General features: G+C 43.5%; 1 protein-coding gene across 3 annotated transcripts in view; it reads left to right on the top strand.

Moving 5' to 3' along the window:
• Positions 1-23929, top strand: part of PIBF1 (progesterone immunomodulatory binding factor 1) — a 188842-nt gene that overhangs the window by 109508 nt on the left and 55405 nt on the right. For all 3 annotated transcript variants that reach the window (XM_034758353.1, XM_034758355.1, XM_034758354.1), the window contains exons 12-13: positions 4402-4552; positions 12462-12552. In XM_034758353.1, the coding sequence (XP_034614244.1) occupies positions 4402-4552; positions 12462-12552 (242 nt within the window). The remainder of the gene's footprint in view (positions 1-4401; positions 4553-12461; positions 12553-23929) is intronic.

Here is a 23929-nt window from a genome sequence, read left to right as displayed (position 1 = left end):
TAAGGCCAATGTTTACATCGACTGGCTAAAGATCACCACAGACTGATGGTTTTTGGACACTATAAAGGATGGATATACCATAAAGTTCGACACCTTCCATCCAAACCAACCTCGCCTCTTCCCCTTTTCAGGGATCCTTCTCGTGAATCAGAATAAATAACAGAAACCAACTCTCTATTAAGGGAGAAGCATAGGGGAAGTTTCAGTAAATCTCAGGAATCTGGGGTTCTTCTCCCATTATTTCCTAATTCCAAAGAAAGAATTGAGGTCTTTTCTGATCTTGGATCTGAGGAAGCTAAACAAGTACATTAGAAGGACTCACTTCGGAATGATAACTCTAGGATCCATTATCACTTCCCTGTCCTATCTAGACTGGTTTACTGCTCTTGATCTCAAAGAAGCTTACTGTTATATTTCAATAAGACTGTCACACAGGAAGTACCTTAATTATGCCATAGGGCAGGACCATTTCCAATACAGCGTCCTCCTCTTTGGCCTTTCGTTGGTACCCTGAATCTTTACAAAATTTCATTGTGTAGTGGTGGCTTTTCTGGGAAGACGGGTTTTTGTTTTTTCTGTTTTTAAACAATTGGCTCCAAAAGCAGCCCCCAAAGACGAACTAAAGGACGTCAACTAATTCACGTGCTCTCTGTTCCAAAGTTTGGGGGTTTTGATGAATGGGAAAAAAATCCCTATTGACCCCCTCACAAAATTCTTTTCATGGGATAGTTTCTCAACTCCAAAAGGGCATGGGCTTACCTTCCAGAGAAGAAATTCTTGAAGATAAAACGTATGATTCGGTCTCTATTTTAGAGTCTAAAGTTTTTTCTCTCCCTACTGTGTCTTAAGGCATCAACCATCTATGTCATGCCTTATGCAAAACAAAGGACGAGACCTCTTCAACACTGGTTGGCAAAGAACTTCAGGCAGGCAGTAGGCAATATGGACTTACCATTCCAGAGAAAATCCAAAGATGTATGGATCAGGGTCATGTACTAAGAAGAATGATGTTCAATCCTTCTTCCCTGTCCATAATCGTTACAACAGGCACCTCAAAAACAGGCCAGAGTGCACACCTCAACAATTTTTTAACAAGGGTCTCTGGATTCAACAGGAATGTCATCTTCATATCAGCATTCTAGAGTTGACACTCAGATAATTCTTTCCTCAGATACAAGGATCTGTAGTTCAAGTTACCATGGACAATATGGCAGAGATATACTATGTAAATAAACAGGGTGGAGGAGTCTGGTCCTGGCAGCTTTACAGGGAGGCAATGAAACTCTGGGATAGATGTATACTGAACAAGATTTTATCCAGTAGCTCTGCGTCTGCCAGGATCCCTCAACTAGTTAGCAGACTGACTAATCAGAGACTCTTCCGAGTTGCATGAATTATCCATGAAAGACTCTGAGTCAATACATATTTGCTCTTTGGAGTACTCCAAAAATAGATTTATTTGCCACAAGGATCAACACAAAGGACCATTATTTTTGTTCAAGAGTGGATACACAGTCTCTAACAGATGCATTCCTCCTCCATTGGAGCACAGAGCTAATGTATGCTTCCTCACTATTTCCTTTAATCTTGACGGTTGTGCAAAAGATCAGCCAGGACTCAGCCAAGATTATGCTTGTCACCCCATGGCCAGAGACAACAGTGGTGTAAACAGGCTTGCTCCTTCTTTCCAAGGAATACTACAGAAGCTTCACTGGATCTTCTGTCTCAGCATCCAGGGAAATGCCATTCGGATCTGCTTTCCTTGCATCTGACAGCATGAGTGTGTTGTTTTTATATTGAAGTAATCCACTATCATAATAATAATTCATTGCTAGTAACTTAACAGTCTTTATTAGATCATAATTAACATATTTACAGTGCATCTTAACTGAGGTCAGTCAGTCAAACCTAAAACCAGTTGCCTCCTCCAACTGTCAGCTCCCATACTCTGAAGATGCTATTCATTCTCTTAAAGCCACAGTAACACTACAGTGGGCATTAGGGCTCTGACAAAACTAGAGAAATCTTACTTTGTAGATGTACATGTTTTACTTAATGCTAGAAGACAGTCAACTATGTTACGATTTTAAATGGAAAAGATTTTCACTGTGTAACTGAGTAGGGTATTGATTCTGTATCAGCTCCTATTCAATCAATAGTTGAGTATTTGCTGTTTCTGGAAGATAAGGATTTATCTGTTGCATCACTATGGGTGCATTTAGCTGCAATCACAGCTTTTTATATGCAAATAGATGGTAATACTATATTCTTGCATGATATTAAGACTTTTTTTTCCCCAAAGGTTTACTAAATTTGTATTCCCTGGTGAGAGAACTTGTTACTCCATGGGTTGTGAACTTAGTATAGTACTATCATAGCTTATATCTTCACACTTCAAGCCTTTATCTTCTTGTTCTCTGCTTCATCTGTCAATTAAGCCTGCATTTATTAAACCAATAACATCAGCCAGGAGAGGTAGTGAATTTCATGCCTTGATGGCTGACCCTCTATTTATGAATTCTTATAAAAACAAAGTAGTTCTTCCCCCGCATCCAAGATTCATACCAAAAATAATTTCCAATTTCCATGTCAATCAATCTGTTACTCTTTCAGCGTTTTTCCCCAGACCTCATTCAAATAAGGGCAAGTCAAAGTTACATTGTTTGGATGAAAAAAAATTGTTATATTTAGATAGAACCGAGGATTTTAGATTTTCACAAAATTTTGATGCATATGTGGGTAACTGGGAATCCCATTTTCACACAGGTATTATCTAGATGGATCAGGCAGTGTAAGACAGGTCCTGCTAATTGAAATTTGTAACGCAGTCATGGGGAGTTCACTACATATGATTAAACGTTATTCATTAGATAACATTGTTAAATTGGGTGCCCAGTTTGATAGATTGGGTCTACGGTCCATCTTTCCTTAGGACCCCTTATCCACTTTCTGGTTTTCAGTATAGACTGCTGACTGAAAATATGCAGTGGATACTCAAAGAGGAAATGGATATTAATTACCTGTCACTGAGGTTCTACAAGGTAGACTCTGCATATTCACATTCCTTGTCCTCCTCCTCCTCCTCTTCTGCAGAATTTTATCTACTCATGACCAGGGCTGCTGAGAGCGGGTTCGGGCCCTAGTGAAAAAAATTTTTCGGGCCCCCCAGCAAGGGTGGACCAGCTAAATAGGGCCGACGAGAGGGAGGGGAAGCCAGGCCCCCTTCCGGATCACCGGGCCCCAGTAAGGCGATGAGAGGTGTGGGGGAAGCCGGGCCCCCTTCTGGACCGCCGGGCCCCGGTAATTTGTACCGGCTTTCTACTCCCCCTCCTCACCCCACCCCCGTCAACCCTGCTCATGACTCTATATTTAGAGGTGGAAGGAACTGACGTAACTGCTGACGCTCTAGCCCCACTCTCAGAACGTGCTTGGACATGGAGAGGAGGAATCGGAAGGGGGCACATAAGCTATCTAATAGGCACTACTAGAAGAAGGCTGCATCGTTCACTGGCACCTGTTGACACATGTGCCAAGATATGAATATGCAGAGTCCATCTTGAAGAACTTTGGTTACAAGTAAGTAACCTCCATATCCTGTGTACACCCCCACTTATTCCATCTATTTTCTCCTTACTGTATAGTATATAGCTACATATTAAAGAATTACACTGGTTTTTGTCATTCCACTTTGTTTTAGTAATGTTTATTTTGTCATGGTTTTTTTCCATTGCCAGGCATTCTAGCTCACCTCTTTTTGCTTTCTCACATTTGCATATTGGCATTTACAGCTTTTACTTTTAATTGAGTATGTGCCTATTTTTATTTAAGTCCTCAGCCTGTTGTGTTAATTATTTTTGCTAGTCTTGAATGTTGTTAATGTATTAATTTTTAGTTCTCTATATTTATAGGAAATAAGTGCATCATAAATATCAAATTGTGATAATTATGCATTTATCCTTTTATTAAAGAAGTCCCTGAACTAATCAGAGTAAACAACAAAACAAATACCTTCCATTATTTAAAATCCTATGTACAGTATTAAACACTTTTTTTTCCCCATTATCCTTTTTTCTTGGCTCTCCTCCCATGAGGATTTTGGTTGTGTCCTCAAGTAGAGGCTCATGAAATCACTAGAACTTTAAAGAGCTGTCAGATGTCTTATCACATGGCACATAACTCAAGAGAGTAGATCTGTCCAAGGTAGTATATTTAGAGACTAACTGCTGTTAAGAGGATTTTTTCCCTTTTCTGAATGACATATTAAATTGGACTTTTCAACAAACATTGAAAAGTTATCTTTAAATATTAGTCTACCGAATCTTTCACATACATGTTTTCACCTCCCTCAAAAATAGTTTATAATCCTGACCTTTGCATTTGTTCTGTTGTTCATTCTCACAGGTTCTCACTAAGGAGTTTTATAGCCTTCAAGCATCTAGTGAGACACGCATTACTGAACTTCAGGCACAGAATTCTGAGCATCAGGCAAGGCTAGACACTTATGAAAAACTGGAAAAAGAACTTGATGAGATAATAATGCAAACTGCAGAAAGTAAGTTTGGACCCAAATTATACTGTTTTTTCTGGTGATATTGGTGTTCTTATAAAAGATGCATTGTTTGTGATGATATATAATATTTAGCACAAGCCTTTTTAGGTAGAGATTCAAGGTGCAATAAATCCTTTTGGTACAAATTACATAGTGTGTATTGAAAATATTATTGCATTTTATATTAAAATATTTATTGCATCTTAAATATCTGTACTAAATATTATAAATTTATACTTATGTACTTATGCTAAATGTTAAGCACTCCTTATTATACCAAACAATCATCCCACTGTTACCGTGTTACTCTCTCCATCTCTTGTTTCTTATTGTACTCTTTGATTGTTAGGTGTAGGGGATATGGACTGTCTTTTTTTTATTACATATATATATATAGCCCCTAGCATGATAAAGCCCAATCCTTGGTTCTACAGTACAATACATAAATATAATTTGGTTTTAATTCAATGAATTAATCCAGGAAAGCTGGATCCTGATATGTATTAGGTATTGATGAGGATTCAAAATTTCGGTTCAAGGTAAAACCATAACTAGAGTTCAGGTTTAACGTGTAGTGAAGAAATCTTATAAGCTATTTTTGAAGGATGTTTGCCCAAAGTGGCAAAAATAACAAGATCTCCCATTTTGCTTGATGGAATCCTTGTGAGGTCATTTCTTTTCATGAGATTTCAACTATCTTGGTTTATATCCAGACTGGATCCAGAAAACAGGCCCCTTTCCGTTGCAGGATCAAGGTCTTAGTTCCTGTTTGCACCTGAAACTCACTGTGTTTTAAGTACACCGTTGAGTCCATGTGGAGCCCTAAAATGCACTTTTTGAAGGATCAGGACCTAACGTTGAAAGGCATATTGAAGGATTCTGATCCATCTCCCACCATCTACTTGCCTTCCTTCACCCAGAAAAATCCAGAACAAGGGTTCTATTTCAGGTTCCATTTAGGGACTACATGTCATTAAAATAAGATAGACCAATGATATATTCACTTAAGTACAACAGAGGAATTTTGCAAAAGTATGTTACATTTATGTGTAAATAACAGCTCACAAAAGAGTGTGAGGTTATAAAGATGCCTTGAATTGGGCTGAGGTGCTTTCAGCAACTAAGATGTGGATATTGTATGAAACTTTACAAGCAGCTGTACCTGGAAGCTGGCATGGCTGTCTAATTTTAACCCAATATAACTTTTATTAATGTATATTTGATATATGCTACTGACAATAATATAAACACATGCTGTTGGAAAGGCATGTGTTATTCTTCTGGAGGGATATTTGTGTCAACATCAGACACATTTAGAATTGTTCGGACTTCCACCCTCATTAGGATAATGAAGAATTTTCCCAAAGAGAGAATTGTAGTTTAGAATGGTTTCTTCCTTATGCCTGCAAACTTTCTTATCTCATCTGGTGTTTAGCAGGTAAAAGATCTGTTGCTGGAATTGAAAGTATCAGCTACTTGCTAAATATTGTAATGAATTATAATTAAACCTTAAAATTGTATGCTGCAATACAAGATTTTTTTAAAAATTGGTTTACTATTGAACTGTTCAATTTTTAAAAAGGAAACAATTGTAATACAAATTATTTTACCATGCCCATTTTTACTGTTACTTAATATCTACCATTGTTTTCTTTTTTTAAAAAAAAAGAGATTTGAGTGTATCTAATGATGATGAAAATGAGGACACTCATTCTTTTGAAATTAATCATTGGTATTTTTTACTGTTATAGCTTCTGAGGTAGTGGAAGTTATAATTATAGTTGCATTCATTTTAACCCAACCTCCTCCAGTTGATTGTAATTTTTTTAAATAGATCTCTTTATGGCTTAAATCTTCCATGCTTGGTCTCAACCAAATGGTGAACTTTTGGGGAAAATTAAAGGGGACAAAATTGAGCCTGCTACTGTTTAAAAACATGTGAGGAGGAAGAAGGACAAACTTTCCTGGTATATTACGACTGAAATCTTGGCATTTTAATTCAAATAACCAAAGAAGCAAAAACAACCCATTTGAAGAAAATATGTTCATTATTTTTAAAGTTCTGAAGATTTATATTTGAATCATTCATTTGTGTGCCATAGAAATCTTGTAACCTGCTTCCCAGAGCAATATGAAACAAAAGATTTAGAATTAAATCCTGGCTCCATTGAAATGGGATTTTACCATTAACTTGAATGGGGCCAAGATTCCATCCTTTGAATTCTGGGGCCACTCTGAATCTCTTTATCTTGAAATGCTATACATTTTTTGGGGAAGGTGGGGGCGGACTTGACTGAATAATGCCTTTACTCTTGTATGCTATCTTTGTCCTTGTAAGAAATGATATATTTACGCAAGTGAAATGGCTTGTATCAAATAATCTGTTGACATTTTTTCTCTGCAGAGCATGTGCATGTGGAAGAGACTATTGAAATGTGACTATTACTATCACTTCACTGACTCCTCATTATGTTTCACTTATTAATACTACAATAGTCTGTAATGGCCCGTCAGGGATCTGTCTGTTTTAGGCATTTGTACTATTTGTCGTAATAACTGAGTGCCTTCCACATAAATAGCAGTAGTGAAATCACTTGGAATCTCTGGGTCATCTTCCTTTTTGGGGTAAAAACTATACTGTGATATTTTTGGTTTTAGATTGTTTGGATGATTTGTGGGGGGGGGTGGATTTTGAGTGGATGAGATATCAATGTTGTGAATGTCATTCTTATGATGGGGCCATTTTGTGCTAAGCATAGTACAAACATTAATTAAAAAGACTGCCCCTACCCCAGTGAGCTTACTATGTCCAATACAATTGATCACAACAGGGGGGGGAAAGTATGGGGGATGGAGGATGAGGGTAAAATAACAGGAAAACAAGCATGTTTTAGCTCAATGAGCATTAGTCTTGGCTCATTGCCTGCATCAAGTTCAACAGGCCCTACATTTACATAGCCTGTGCCTACATATCTGAACAAATAGGGTGAGATTCTGTGCTGCTCCTCTAAGGGTATGTCTACACAATAACTAGACACCCTCGGCTGGCCTTTGCTAGCTGACTCAGGCTCGCAGGGCTTGGGCTGCTGGGCTGTTTTATTGCTGTGTAGACTTTCAGGCTAAAGCTTGGGCTCTAGGATCTTGTGGGGTGGGAGGGTCCCAGAGCTTGGGTTCCACCCCGAGTCCAAAGTCTACACAGAAATGAAACAGCCTTGCAAGCCCGAGTTGGCTGGCACAGTCCAACCATGGATTTTTCTTTGCTGTGTAGACATAGCCTAAGAGGCCCAGCACAGAACTTGCAGTCCAGTGGGAAGAGAGGGTTTAAGGTGGCTTTAAGCCATCTTTGCATCCTCCTGATCCCATGGTATCTGGGAGTTGGAGAGGTCCCTACAATAATTTAGACAGCCCTGGAGGTTTGTCTAAGTTATGACGTTCTCCCCGAGCTACCCCTTTTAATAGCATTGTATCAAATACAAACAATATGGAGGAGCAGGGTGAGACAGAAGCTGGCTGTGATAACAACAGTCTTGCTGCTTATACAGTAGGTATATGTTAGTAGCAGTGGGATTTCCTAGTACTTAATAACTGTGGATATAGTTACTCCCATATTTAGCTGTAACCGCAGTTCCATGTTATTTGTATTTGTTACAATGCTATTGAAAGGAGTAACCTGCTCTAGAAAAATTTACATTTGTTGTGTGTCAGGAAGTATGCCCTATGTTAACCTGATTATAATTTTTGTAGGTCAGTAAATCTTGTACCCTTGGACTATAAAAAATCCAGCTTTTTAAAGCAATTTTCATTTGGTTTTAAATCCTTAGAAATATGTTTTCAGATTGCTGTGTTATCTAACTAAATAGATTACTTTTAGCTTTTTTTTTTCAATGTAATATTGGACTTGTTTCTGTTATAATTTAGTTTACTAATAAAAGTATTGGTGTAAGTATAATTTCATCATATGTTTAAGGGAAAGTTTTATATGTTCTTAGTTTGTCAATAATAGCAGAGCTTGGAGATAATAGATTAGATCTTTTTTTTCCCTGCATTCAGATCTGAGATGCTCTTGCCAATATTTTGTCCTGTACATTCTGTGCACATAGTTCTACTTAGAGTGTATAATTATGCTATTGCATGTTGCAGCAATGGTATTCTGCCAGAGAAATAAGAAACGCTCACTCTTGGAGCTAAAATTACTTATTTGCTATTTTATATCACAAATGAGATGATGAAAGAGGAATGATTAACTATTTTTATGTGAAAGCATGTAAATTAATGAACTACACAATATAAAATAACCCAAAAGATAATACTTTGAGACTTCTGAAACTAGATTGGACAATGCATTAGTAAAATATATATTTCAGAGAATAATCATGCACTGGTAGGAGGATGGACTGAATAGGTCTTTCTCTCTCTCTGAATTTTATAATTCGTAGGGCACCTTTGTTTTATTTTTGAAGTTGAGAAAGAGAGAAAATTAGTTTTGTAGCTAAAATGTTTCTTACCCACAATATCCATTTTCAAAATATGTAATCTTTGACAAACTATATCTTCAAAAGCACAAACATCAAAGTCTTAATTAGCATACTTGTTGGCAGTTTCAGGGGAGAGTCAAAGAATCATATTTGTATGGAGACTGCACCCTTCAGAAAAAGTTAAGGCATGTTGGCCCAGTAGTGTGTGAAGGAAGTTAGCATTATGAGAGCATTTGTGGCTAAAGTGTTGACTTCAGTCCTCAAGGACATCAATGCTTTTTCATTTCCTCTTTGTTTCATAAGCATTACATTTACTTCAAATTTAAAAAGTGAAGAGTGTGTGTGTGTGTGTGTGTGTGTGTGTGAGAGAGAGAGAGAGAGAGAGAGATTATAAACATAATTGCTTAAAGATTTAATCAGTTCTTCTTTGAGTGGTTGCAGACTTGTGTGTGTGACCAGTGCACTGAAGTCGGAGAACATTGCCTAGAAATACCTGTAGGAACACTGCATGTGCCCTCTGGTCCTTGTAGCCTCTCTTAGGACTGTTTAAGAGTAGCACTGCCCTGACCCCTTCAGTTCCTTCTCACCGCCCGTGGCTTGACTTGGATTGTGCCATGTGATACCTTAACTTACACTTTTGTTGTTCTCTCAGCTAGTTTTTTCTTGATATTTTGTCTATAGTTAGTAGTAGTGCCCTAGGCTCAGGGAGATTCTTCCTCCTCTTCTAAAAGGAGTGCTGGGTGGCACTGGGGTTCCTGGAGTGCTCAGGACAGAGCTGGGCCATCTGCATGCTCTCCTGTAGAGAAGCAAGATCATTCAAGCACTGTACCATCAACTCTGGTACTGTCTGTTGGGCAGTCATTGAGTCTAGGATCAGCAACATCAGCCTCAGCACTGATCATATCGATCCCACAGATTTATCAAACAGCAGCAGATTTACTCTTCCTCTTTGTTCTGGACTCACTTTTTTATATAGACCACATGCATTTACATAGTCCAGCATGTGAGATTGCACCTTCATCCTCTTCAAACTTTGTTGAAGTTGATCTGTCTCCTGAGTTGTCAGTCATTGGATGGATTGTCCAAGTGCCACTGGCGATCCTGGAGTCCCTAGCATGGTGGGCAGATCAGAACAATATATGTGAAGGTGTCTCCTTTTCCTATCCTCCACCGACCAGGACTATAGTTACGCATTGCGGGGTGGGGGGACACAGCTAAGTACATTGAAAAATCAGGGTTTGTGGACAGAACGGGAACCCTCCTTTCACATCAACGTCGTGGAGCTTTGAGTGATTTGCAATACATGCTGGGACTTTTGGGTCAGATCAAGGGCACAGAGATTCACATATTTACTGAGAATACCACTGCAATGTATTATGTGTACAAGCAGGGTAAAGTTTGCTCCAACCAGCTCTGTCAAGAAGCAGTAAAGTTTTAGCTCTTCTGCAGGGAGGATGCCCTCATTCCTATAGCCGCACACTTCCTGGGTGCTCCAAATTAATTGGCTGATAACCTCAGCAGGAATTTCTCCCAGAATCACGAGAGGTCTGTGAAGAACAGCATTCTGAGGTCCATCTTCAGAGAATGGGGCATTCCGACTATCAAACTGTTTGTAACGAATGACAACAAAAATATTGTCAGTTTTGCTCTTGAGTGAGTCTCAGTCCGGGCTCTTTAACTGTTATTTGAATTGGGGATCGGTGCTCATGTTTGCCTTTCCCTGGATCCCACTCATCCCTGATGTTATTCACAAATTGAAGATGGATCATGCCAGACTGATAATCATTGCGCCAGCTTGGCTAAGACAATGTTGGTTCTCTGACCTTTCCAGTCTATCGGTTTAACCTCCCAGACCCACCTTCCCAAGCTACTGACACAACACCACAGTCAGAGTTGGCATCTAGCAGTGAGCAGTTTGCATCGCACAGTGTGGATGCTGCACAATTAGATGAAAAGGATGTTTAGAAGCAGTTCAACAAATCCTACTTAATAGTAGAAAACCCTCTACTAGGTCTACCTCTTTGGCCAAGTTAAAACATCTTTTGGTTTGGTCATTGGCTAGAGGAATTCAACTGTGCTAGCCTGCATTCAGGACATTTTGGACTACATATTAGTAATCTTCAGGTCTCTCTCTCAGCTCATTGAGAGTCCACTTGGTGATGATCTCGTCATTCCATCCTCCAATCTAACGAAAGTCAGATTTCTCTAACTATATGGTAGTAAGATTTCTTAAAGGTACTGTCTATCGTCTTTACATCTGTAAAACTAGCAGTTACTTTGTGGGACCTTAGTACTGTGCTGGCTGTCCTTATGGGACCTTCTTTTGAGCCCCTAGCAACTCATTCTCTGTCCCTCCTGTGCCAAAAAACAGCCTTTACAATGGCTATAATATCCAGAAAGATAGTAAGTAAACTGAAGCCCTAATGATGGGGCCTCCATACAGGCAGTTTTTCAAAGACAAGGTGACCTGAAGGCCATACCTTAAATTGTTGTCTAAATCCGATTCACTTTAACCAAACAATATATTTACCTGTATTTTTTTCCTAAGCCTCACTCAAATGCAGATGAGCAACCCCTTCATTCATTGAATGTGAGATGATCCTTGGTATTCTATCTGGAAAGGACTGAACGATTTCATGCATTACCTTAGCTTTTTGTCTCCTATGTGGATCAAATAATGGCCAGGCAGTTTCTGCACAGAAGATGGCCAGATGGATTACTTCCTGCAGTACAATGGCATAAGGGTAGCTCAGGCCACATCTTCACAGAGACTGGTGGCTCACTCAGTGAGGGCCTAGGCAGCTTTGGTCACTTTTCTCAGTGAGGTGTCTGTATTGGACATTTGCAGGGCCACTATCTTGTCTTTCATGCATGACCTTTGCCAGACACTATCCTATTAGGTGCTGTGTCTAGATCAGACGCAAATTTTGGAAAGGCAGTTCCACAGTCGCTGTTTAAATACTCTGAGTCCCACCTCCTTCTGTTACTGCTTGTGAGTTACCTGAGTGGAATACATGTCTAATCACTCAAGGAAGAAAAAATAGTTACTTACCTGTTCTGTATCTGTTGTTCTTTTGATATGTAGGTGCAGACATGTATTCCACCCTCAGTCCCTTCTGTATCAGAGTCTCCACTCACGATTCTAGTGCAAAGGAACTCAGGGGGATCAGGGCAGTGACGCTCTTAAATAGCCCTAGGAAGGGATTTGAGGGCCAGAGGGCACACGCGTGCCCCACTGGGTACTGCTTGGCAAAGTTCCCCATCTTTTTTACACTGGACACATGCACTCCTGAGTGTAATACACATCTGCACCCATATCTCAAAGAACAGCAATTGCAGAATAGGTAAATAACGTTTTTTCCTCTTTTACTATAATTATGTTCTTTTGAGGATCAATATTTTTAAAATATTGGATACATCTTTTTGTTTTTTTGCAGTGGAAAATGAAGATGAAGCAGAAAGGATTCTCTTTTCCTATGGATATGGTGCTAATGTTCCGACAACAGCCAAAAGACGGCTAAAACAAAGGTGAAAATTATGTCTACCTGGTTTACATCTAAACTAACTACAAATAGATTCAGTATATCATCAATTTTGGAAGCCAGCCAATTTGAATGATGCAAAGTAATTTTATTTTTTACATAACTATTCAATATGTAGAAATAATCTTTAAAACAGTGGTTTTGTGGTTTGTGCGTATAAATGGGTGCATGGATATTTTTCTGGGTTATTGAAGCTTCATGTTTTTTCCTTTATCTTTCAGAAAGATAGGTATCTGGATGCCTTGAGTATGCAAAACTCAAATAGCTATAAAATCTAACTAGTTCAAATAAATTTTAAGCTAATTTAACATACAAATAGTGAACTCAGAAGCACAGCTGTCAGGAAAGGGAAAAAGTCCAAGTTTCAGAGCGTCATTATCCCATCTAAATTGTGTGCATATAAGGCCTGATTCATCTGTCTCTCTCTCCAGTTTACTCTGGTTTAACTGCACTGAAATCTGTGAAGTAACATCTGTGTAAAACTGAAAAAACACAGTGGTGAATCAGGCCGTAGTATTTTCTGAATGTTGGCATGTTAAATATGTACCTAAATATATACAATGTGGACAAATTGATGTTTCTGCTAGAGTCATAAGTTTTTTATTTCATTTGGGTGTTAAATAATTAATAATTAATTTTAATATTGTGTTAGGTAAGGGAGATGAGGTAATATCCTTACTAGAACCAGCTTCTGATGGTGAAAGCTTGTAGTTTTACTTCGAGTGATTGCTCATGTGCATTCCACAGTAGGTGTGCGTGCCCTCCATGTGCACCAGTGCCGGAACTTTTTTTCCATAAGTAGTACCCATAGAGGAACGCCCCTACCGACTCCTGGAGTGGCACCACCATGGCGCAGTATAAGGGGCACTGTGTGCTTCCCCCCGCCCTCAGTTCCTTCTTGCCGCCAGTGAAGGTGCTTTGGAAGTGCTGTGCTCCAACTCGCCGCTGTAGCTTTCCCTGTTTGGACTGTTGTTTAGTCGTAAATAGTACCTGTAGTTTAAAAAAAAAAAAAAGTATATAGATAGAGTAGAAGAACCGTGCCCAGGTCAGGGCATGGCCCACGCCCCCGGGCTTTACATCGTATGACACTTGTAAAAAGCCTATGCCCATAAGTGACCCGCACACTAGCTGCTTACGCTGTCTTGGGGAAACCCACGTCAGCGACCGCTGCAAAATTTGCAGATTGTTTAAGCCCCGGACTAAGAAGGAGCACGATATATGTCTCCGAGCCATATTGATGGAGTCGGCCGTGACCCCAACACCGCTACGCCGCTCCAAGTCAACACCAAGCACCGTAGCATCAGTGCACGGCGACCCAGCGGTGCCTTCCACCAGCCGGCACCACTCCACATCCACGGGACACTCTAAGAAGACGAAGAAGCGATCTTCTCCATCAAGGCACCTGGGCAAGGCTAGGGCGAGACTAGACCTGTGCTGGGCAGCTCTCGATCCCCCTTGGCCTCATGGCCTCCGACTCAAGAAGAGCGTAGTAGCCCAGCCTACTCCGAGCCAAGCTCCCCGGAGGCCAGTGGCCACAAATGGGTGCCCTCCAGACCGGAGGCCTTGCAGGCGGCTTGAGATGTAATGTCTCTCCTGGTACCGGCTGCACCAACCTTAGCGGCTCCACGGTCTAGAGGCAAGCCGGCGCTCGGACTGCCACAGTCGCCACGCAAGTGGTACTGCTCATGGTCGAGGGAAGGCTCCCAATGCCACTCTCTGCAGAGTGACCACCTGGCACGCAGCCTGCACCGGTCCCCATTGACCCCCACTCAATTGTCTGGCTGAGTGCTGAGCAGCAGGGAATCGAGGCACCACTCCGCATCGAGGGGAGCGCAGGCCTTGAGGTCAGAGCATGCCCCGCTGGGACTGGGTCCGACGGCACGGGAGATCGCTGACTCTGAGAAGCCACCGTAGCCACTCGCGATATTGATGTTGATGCCGCTCACGCTCTTCACCCAGGTCGAGGTCCCCAGCATGGCACCGCTCTCGCAGCCCCAGGCATAGATCGCCGGCACCCGGCCAACGCGGATCCACCCACCGGAGCCAATCACGGAGCAGCCATTACAGACAGTACTCCCGCTCCTCTACACCGTATTCAAGGTCTCGGGCCTGGCACCACTCACGACCACGCTACTCGTCCCTATCCTGGGATACCGGACGTTCGTATATCAGCCCAGCCTCCCCTCAGAGCCAGCAGTCAGCGGACCAGATGAGTCCAACAGGGCAGCCCACCCTAACAATGCCACAGCATGTGCAGTGGCACAAGGCTCCCTGGCCAGCGCCCTGGTATGAATGGACCCTATGGGCCTTGATACAGCCGCTGGTGATGGCCCACTTGGTAGCCAGGGCCTCAGACAGACCGTTGGCCTCCCTCTCTCAACCCCCCAGGAAAGGGTCAGCTGAGCACTCTTTCCCAGCCCCGCGCTCAGAAGGGGACCAAGCGCTGGGAACCATGGCACCGGTGGGAACGCAGAGCACCATGCCTCCATCCGCGCTCTCCCCTGATGAGGCCATCACAGCGCCTCCTCCTGCTGTTCCCCAGGAGGACACAAAAGCCCACCAAGAGCTCCTGAAAAGGGTGGTCTCAAGCCTCAATTTACAGGCTGAAGAGGTGGAGGAGCCTTCAGACTCCTCTTTGATGTCCTCTCAGCCACAGCGCCCCTCCCTCTTCATTGTCCTGTGGCAGACCCTGTCTTCCTTGCCTCCCATATCTAATAGGGCAGAGCAGAAGTATTTTGTGCCTGCCAACGGGCACGAATATCTCTATACCCCCTCCCCGCCCCCAACTCACTGGTGGTCGAGGCGATCAACCACAAGGAACATCAAGGCCAGCCCGCTCCCACCCCCTAAGAATAAGGACTCGAGGAGGCTGGACTTGTTTGGTAGGAAGCTTTATTTTTCTTCAGGCTTCCAGCTGAGGGTGGCAAACCACCAAGCCCTGCTGGGCAGATACGATTTTAACTTGTGGGGCTTAATGCCAAAGTTTGCGGACTTCCTCCAGGAGGATGATAGGAAGGAGAATAAGGTCCTGGTGGAGAAGGGCACTGCTGCTGCCAGAGCAGCCCTTCAGACAGTCTCGGACGCAGCAGACACGGCAGCAAGAACTATGGCCTCTGCGGTGTCCATGTGGAGGGTGTCGTGGCTCCTCTTGTCTGGGTTGTCCAATGAGGCACAGAGCTCCCTGCAGGACCTCCCTTCAATGGCAAGGCCCTGTTTGCGGAGCAAACAGATGTGAAATTACACAGTCTCAAGGACTCTCGCACAGCCTTAAAGACTCTTGGTCTCTATGGCCAGGATCAAGTTCAAGCCCCAGCAGGCCCCCCCAGCCAAGCCACTCACTCCCGATACGAACCTTCTCATAAAAAATCCAGAGACTATAAGAAGCATCCACAGCAACAGTCTCAGCCTTCTCCCCAGCCTGGCCCTCTAAGGACAAGCAGGTGGGTAAGCGCCAGTTTTGATGGGACGCCCGGGGACGACTTACCAGTCTGCACCAGGGATCCGCCCAACCTACTCTTCTCCAACCGTCTCTGCACTTTACTCCCGGAGTGGTCACTACTGACCTCAGACCAATGGGTCCTTAACACCATCTCCCAGGGCTATACCCTCCAATTTCTCTCTGCCTCACCTACCCACCCTCCCTCCCCATTCCTCTTCAGGGACCCCTCTCAAGAGAGCCTACTCGAGGAAGAGTTGAGGCGGCTCCTTCACCTGGGAGCAGTGGAGGTGGTGCCTGCGGAATTCAGGTACAAAGGTACTACTCCCACTATTTCCTTATCCCAAAGGCCCATCCTGGACCTGCGAGGCCTGAACCAGTACATGGTAAAACTCAAGTTCCGCATGGTCTCTCTGGCCTCCATCATTTCCTTCCTGGATCCCGGACACTGGTACACTGCCCTTGATCTCTAAGACGCGTACTTCCATATTCACATATTAGAGCGCCACAGGCGTTTCCTCTGCTTCACGATAGGACACGACCACTACCAGTTCACTGTTCTCCCGTTTGGCCTCTTGACGGCACCCAGAGTCTTCACAAAGTGTATGTCTGTGGTGGCAGCCTACCTCGGGGGGTCCAGAACTTCCCCCACCTCGACGACTGGCTGGTCAAAGGTTTGAAACCTTGAGGGATCTCAAGGTTTCCCATGACAACTATAAGGGCGTGCCTCCAACTCTTGGGTCACATGGCAGCATGCACGTACATGATATACCATGCCAGACTCAGGATGCGGCCCCTTCAGCTCTGGCTGACCTCGACGTTTTCCCAGTCCAGAGACAGGTTGGACAAAGTTCTCACCGTGCCAGAGTTCATACTAGCCTCCTTCCTTTGGTGGTCCACCCCGGAGAACATGCTCCCAGAGGTCCCATTCAGGAGCTGCTCCCCAACTATATAATGTGTGTGTCCGATGTGTCGGACTTGGGGTGGGGAGCCCATGTGGGAGAGCTACAGACCCAAGGCCTATGGTCCGCGCAGGAACTGGGCCTGCACATAAACGTCAAAGAACTCTGAGCAGTCCGTCTGGCCTGCGTGGCCTTTCGCTCGTGCATTACAGGCAGGGTAGTCAGAATTCTCATGGACAACATGGCCTCGATGTTCTACATCAACAGGCAAGGTGGGGCCCACTCTTCAGCCCTCTGCCAGGAAGCCCTCTGGCTGTGGGACTTTTGCATTGCCCACAATATCAACTTGGAAGCCCACCACTTACCGGGCATCCTGAACTCTCGAGCCAATCGCCTGAGCCTGGACTTCTCCCAGCATAAGTGGTCACTGCACCAGGAGGTGGCTTACATGATCTTCTGAACGTGGGGCACTCCCCAAGTGGACCTCTTGGTGACCAGGCAGAACCACCGGTGCCCCCGGTTCTGCTCCAGGAGGAGCCTGGGCAAGGGCGCAGTTTCCGACACCTTCCTTCTGTCCTGGTCAGGTCAGCTGCTATATGCTTTTCCACCAATTCCGCTGATCAGCAAGGTCCTGAAAAAAATCAAGATAGACAAGGCTCACGTCCTCATGATTGTCCCGACATAGCCCAGGCAACACTGGTACAGGACTCTTACAAACCTGTCCATTGTCCCCCACATGGCCGCTACCAACCTGCCCAGACCTTCTCTCTCAGGACCAAGGTTGCCTCCTCCACTCCAACTTTGCAGCCCTCCACCTCGTGGTGTGGTTGCTCAATGGCTAGGCCAAGAGGAAAGGACCTGCTTGGAGGGCATCCAGCGAGGCCTCCTGGAAAGCAGGAGGCCCTCCACGCGTCATGCCTACCTAGCAAAATGGTCAAGGTTCTCTCGGTGGGCCGCCGATCATGGCGTCTCACCAGTAGCTGCCCAACTCCAGCTTATACTGGATTACCTCCTTCATCTCAGAGCCCAAGGCCTAGTGCCCTCATCCGTCAAAGTGCATCTGGCAGCCATATCGGCCTTCCACCCGCCCATCCAGGGCCACACAGTATTCTCTCCTGACATGACTGGTCGGTTCCTTAAGGCCTTGAATTGCCTCTTTCCTTATGTTAGGCCCCTGCTTCCACAGTGGGACCTGAACTTGCTTCTGGCCAGGCTGACAGGGCCTCCATTTGAGCCGCTTATCACATGCTCCTGGTCCCACCTTTCATGGAAAGTAGCCTTTCTTGTGGCAATCACGTCTGCTAAGAGGGTCTCGGAGCTCTGGGCCCTGACCTCCAAACCCCCGTATATGGTATTTCATAAAGATAAGGTCCAGCTCCGCCCACACCCTTCGTTCCTCCCCAAGGTGGTCTCCGCCTATCATATGAGCCAGGACATTTTCCTTCTGGTGCTGGGTCCCGAGCCTCACTTGTCTAGTGAGGAGCGCCATCTCCACATGCTAGATGTGAGACAGCCCTGGCTTTTTACCTGGAACGAACAAAACCATTCAGGAAGTCTTCACAACTGTTCATTGCCATGGCCGAACGCCTGAAGGGTCAGCCGATTTCCACTCAGTGGCTCTCCAGCTAGATCACTTCATGTATCCGTACTTCTTACGACCTGGCGGGAGTTCCACCGCCACTGATTGTGAGAGTAAACTCGACAAGGGCGCAAGCCTCATCGGCCACCTTTCTGGCTCAGGTCCCTATTCAGGACATTTGTAGGGCTGCCACATGGTCATCGGTCCACATGTTCACCTCGCACTATGGGATTGTCTCCCAGACCAGGGAGGATGCCAGGTTCGGCAGGGCATTGCTCCATCCCGAGTGTCTGTGAACTCCTACCCACCTCCAACAGGTATAGCTTGGAATCACCTACTGTGGAATGCACATGAGCAAACACTCGAAGAAAAGACAGTTACTTTTTCAGTAACTGGTGTTCTTTGAGATGTGTTGCTCATGATCATTCCACATCCCGCCCTCCTTACCCACTGTCGGAGTTGTCCGGCAAGAAGGAACTGAGGTTGGGGGGAGCACGCAACGCCCCGATACCATGGCATGGTGGCACCACTCCAGAGGTCACCAGGGGCGCTCCCCTATGGGTACTGCTAAGGGAAAAAACTTCCGGCACCGGTGCACGTGACGAGCACGCACACCTACTGTGGAATGAACATGAGCAACACATCTCGAAGAACACCAGTTACAGAAAAGGTAACTGTCTTTTCTTAGCAGATCAGGTCTTTAGTCAGGCCTGAATTGTATTTAAGACATTTTGATCACATTCTGTTATCTACAGATAGTTTTAACAAAAAGTATAACTTGATAAAAGCATTGATTTGTTTGTTTTTCATTTACTCAAATCATATGCAGTCCAAAAAAGGAAACCTTTCTCAAGTATGGCTGGCTTTTACTGCATCTACAACTTTTTATGTATCCACCCCCAAAACTAACAATTGTGTAATGTATTGAATATCATTTTGGACAGAAGTACACCGCTGTAATTACTGGATAATATTAAGGACAAAAGGAGGTAGTTCCCTACATTTTCACTCTCTACATGAACCTATGTACCATTTCCTGTTTACGTTGAATTTGTTTTTAAAATAAGTTATCTCAATATGTGTCATACCAGGACACATTTTTCTCCATATGTGTGCAAAAAGTTAGTATGTATACACTTTCAGGCCTCATGCCAAGTAGTAAGATTTGCATAGTATTTGATTTATAGATGCTTATTTTGCCATATCATATTGGTATTTGCATCTAGTTTATTTTCTTAGAAAACTGCTTACAATAATCTCCCAAATATCAGCTGTAAAAAAAATCCCATGTTGGTGGTCATAGTAGGAGACTTTTGAGTACTCCATACCTTAAATTCCTAAATCCGTTGGCTCCAATATGGGAAGCCTTTGGCTACTATTTCTATAAAACAACAGCAACCACTGGTGTCTGCAAACCTTAGTTTCTTGGTACTGATAATGAAAGAACTTCAGGGAGCCACTTGTCTGGTCTATATTGCTACTGCTGCATCACATCCATCTACTTGTCTTGGAAGTGGGGGAGAAAACAATTTTTCCTCAGAATTATATCTTGTTTGGATTCCATTAGTGCATCTCATTGTGTGTGTTTGTATTATTTTGTGTGTCATGTGAGATATAGGCTATGTCTACAGTAGGAATGCTTTACCAGTGAGTATACTATGCCAGCAAAACTCTTCTACTGTGGGCACAGCTATGCTCGAAAAGCTGTGCTTTGCAGCAGTATAGTAAAGCCAAGTTATACAAATAAACAAGTTATACTGGTAAAAGTGCTGTTTTTGCCAGTATAACTGAATCTACACTAGGGACTTCTGCCAGCGCAGCTCTGTTCAGGGATCACACCTCTTCACACCCCTGATTGACACATCTGGGCCAACAGAAGTCTGAAGTGTGGACCTGGTCTTAAATATATTTTTCCATTATGTGTGATTTTGATCACATTTGAGAGGTTGATTGTTCTAACTAAATCTTTCTCAAATACACCAAAATAAGTATTTTGCTCACTTCCCCTTCTTTCATAGAATATTGGGGTTGCAGCAGCTCAGCAACTTTAAAAGTGCTGTAACTGCAGGTGCATTTTGTCCATAATGGATGGAACTTAGCCACTGTTTCGTCATCAGTCATGGAGAAATCTGTATCTAGCTGGTCTGTAAGATCTATGCCCACATAGCGCTGGGATGTCAGGTGCAGGGTGAGTGCATAAAGGCCCTTTGGTTGTCTTTTGGCATTTCCTGGATTCAGTCCAGATGGCAGAGTTGAGCATCCCAAGTTGTCATCAAAAGGCTCCATCAGTGTCATCCAGGTTCAGGACTAATGAGAGGTCCAGAAGTTGTTTCAAGAATCCACAGGTGCTTGTCTGGTATGTTGAAATAGTCATCACTATCATTGGTTCATCAGTACAGCATCCCAGTGTGGTGCTCCATGTTGACTTAGGGTACATCTGCACTACAGGGGGGAGTCGATTTAAGATACGCAAATTCAGCTACGTGAATAGCGTAGCTGAATTCGACGTATCGCAGCCGACTTACCCCGCTGTGAGGACGGTGGCAAAATCGACTTCTGCGGCTTTCTATCGACGGCGCTTACTCCCACCTCCGCTGGTGGAGTAAGAGCGTCGATTCGGGTATCGATTGTCGCGTCCCGACGGGATGCGATAAATCGATCCCCGAGAGGTCGATTTCTACCCGCCGATTCAGGCGGGTAGTGTAGACCTAGCCTTAGAGAGCAGGATCTCTTCTCCCCCACAAGCATAGAGGGTAGGCATAGATCTGTTTGAAGATGAGATCAGCTGACTTCCATGATATTTTTCTCTGGTGTATTGGCACCTCTCTCATTCTTGCTGGTCTAGGACACAAAAGGACATATTAAACCTCTGTGGCACGAGAGAAGACTGTCAAAACCCCATAGTTTGGTACCTTTGGGAAAAAAAAATTACTTACTTGAAGTTCTTATTCTCTGCAATATTTTGTTAAATTTTAAAGTCATTCCATTTTATTCTATTCCATTTTAATTAATTCATCTTCCACATGCCTCTAACTAGTCCTTTGTGCTCCTATCTCAAGGCATGTCTCACACTTTGGAAAACACTGTGCTCGCTACAGGTAATTCACATTGGCACTATTTTTTCAGTGAATATAGGTATAAATTTTCAGAAAAAGAATAGATTTCTTTTTTATTGCACTGCAATGTTGTGCAGAACTTGCATAGGACTTGTATAACTAAAGCACAAAATAAAAAGAGCTCGGTGAGGCTTGACTTAAATTTGATTAAAATAAAAACATTACTTCATATTTTTAATTTTGTTTTGAAAACAGCAAATAGAACTTTCTTGTTTTACGTTTTTCGTGTGGTACATAACTTTCAATTGAAGATAAGATTAGAGCTCAAACAAATTATGCTCTTATTTTGGAATTAGCTTTTCATACTATTTTGTAGAATCTGAATATACAGTATGATTAATTTTTTGAAAACACTGTTCTAATAGGCATAAGGATTTTAACATTTGTGACATTTGATTTATTTGCTTTAAAAAGAGACTTGCACATTAGAACAGACTTTTAAAATGCAACACTCACTCAGATCTATCTACTTAATGTGGTATTTCACATCTACTTGTACTGAATAAAAGCTTATTTCCACAGTCAATCTCTCCACTTGAACCTGCACTGAACTCTTAATCCTATGTTTGTGATGACATAGTCTGTTTCATTGGTCATAAATTCAGCATTATGACTTCACAGCAAGGTCAAGAAGGAAGAGAAAAATAATTACAAAAGATCCAAAGCCATATTTAGTTAACTAGTAAATGAGGCAAACACATGGAGAACAAGAGGAGAGTAAATAATTAAATCAGGATTTATGTTAAAAGGTTCCCAATAGAAATCCAACTGTAAATATTCTTTAAGTGATTGTCCGCATGTATCCCACTTCTAGTGCTCATGTACCCCATGCGTGCAAGATCAGAATCTTTTGAATAGCAGTGTCCATTGGTACATGCTTGCACCTTGTAGCCAGGGTGGGATGGCCACAACCACTCTCCAGTTTACCACCTGTGGTTGCAAGACAGAATACCTGCAGTGTCCATGTCTCTGTACACTACGTGATTTGGCTTTTCACTTAGTTATAGTTTTAGTTCGTTTTATCCTATTGGCCCGTTAGCATTTTTAAAAGAGATTTTAGGGTTTTTGAGCCCCCATGCCATCTCCAACACCAGGACACTGCACATAGCAGAGTCCAAATCCCCAGGATTCAAGACCTGCTACTCTTTTCTCTCATCCAAAAATGGCTAGTGTTCTTAAAGGTCTCATTCATGTTTTCCGGCCATTCAGGGAGACTCCGCCTCCTGAAACCTCAACATTATTTTAGCAGGCTTAATGAGACCTCAGTATATTCCTTGTACCAGGGGTCGGCAACCTCTGGCACGCGGCTCGCCAGGGTAAGCACCCTGGCAGGCCAGGCCCATTTGTTTACCTGCCGCATCTGCAGGTTCGACCGATCGTGGCTCCCACTGTCCATGGTTCGCCGCTCCAGGCCAATGGGGGCTGCGGGAAGCAGCACGGGCCAAGGGATGTGCTGGCTGCGGCTTCCTGCTGCCCCAATTGGCCTGGAGCGGCGAACTGCAGCCAGTGGGAGCTGCGATCAGCCGAACCTGCAGACGCAGAAGGTAAACAAACGGTCCCGGCCCGCCAGGGTGCTTACCCTGGCGAGCTGTGTGCCAGAGGTTGCCGACCCCTGCCTTGTACCATCTATTCATGAAGACTGCTTTCCTAGGGGCTATTACATCAGCCAGCAGAGTACGTGAGATTTCAGGCCCTTATGGTGGAACCACCTTCAACTCTCTTCCACAATGACAAAGTGACTTTTTAAGACAGCCCAGGTTTTTACCCAGAGTGGTTTCTGACTCATTCTAACCAGATGATCCACCCATCCTATCTTCTTCCCCAAGCCTCACATTACCCTGGGTGAAGCTAAACTCTATCCCTTGGATGTTGTCAGGTCTCTTTCTTACAATCTGGACAGAATAAAGCCATTTAGGAACTCTTCTAGATTGTTCCTAGTATTTTTCAACAGAACGAAGGGTCAGCCTATCTCTACTCAGACTGTCAAAATGAGTCTCAGACTGTATTGAGACATGTTATGTGATGGTCCACTTAGACCTGCCTTGTCAGATTAGGGCCCTTTCCACTAGAGTTCATTTACCCTCTGCTGCTTTTCTATAAGGTGTCCCAGTTTCAGATATTTACAGAACAGCTTGAGTTCAGTTCACCCCTTCACCCAGCACTAGACCTTGGTGGAATGCTCCAGATCCAATGCCCACTTTAACAGTACAATCCTGCAATCATTATTCCAGTAGACACTGAGCACCCATCTCTAGAACATGAGTTACTGCTTGTGAGTCACCAGAAGTAGAATACAGTGGACAACCATTGAAGAAGAAAGAACAGTCTAC

Source organism: Trachemys scripta, chromosome 1 (assembly GCF_013100865.1).
Source record: "Trachemys scripta elegans isolate TJP31775 chromosome 1, CAS_Tse_1.0, whole genome shotgun sequence".
NCBI lineage: Eukaryota > Metazoa > Chordata > Testudines > Emydidae > Trachemys > Trachemys scripta.
The sequence above is the reverse complement of the archived record's forward strand: the minus strand, read 5'-3'. Positions and strand labels throughout refer to the sequence as shown.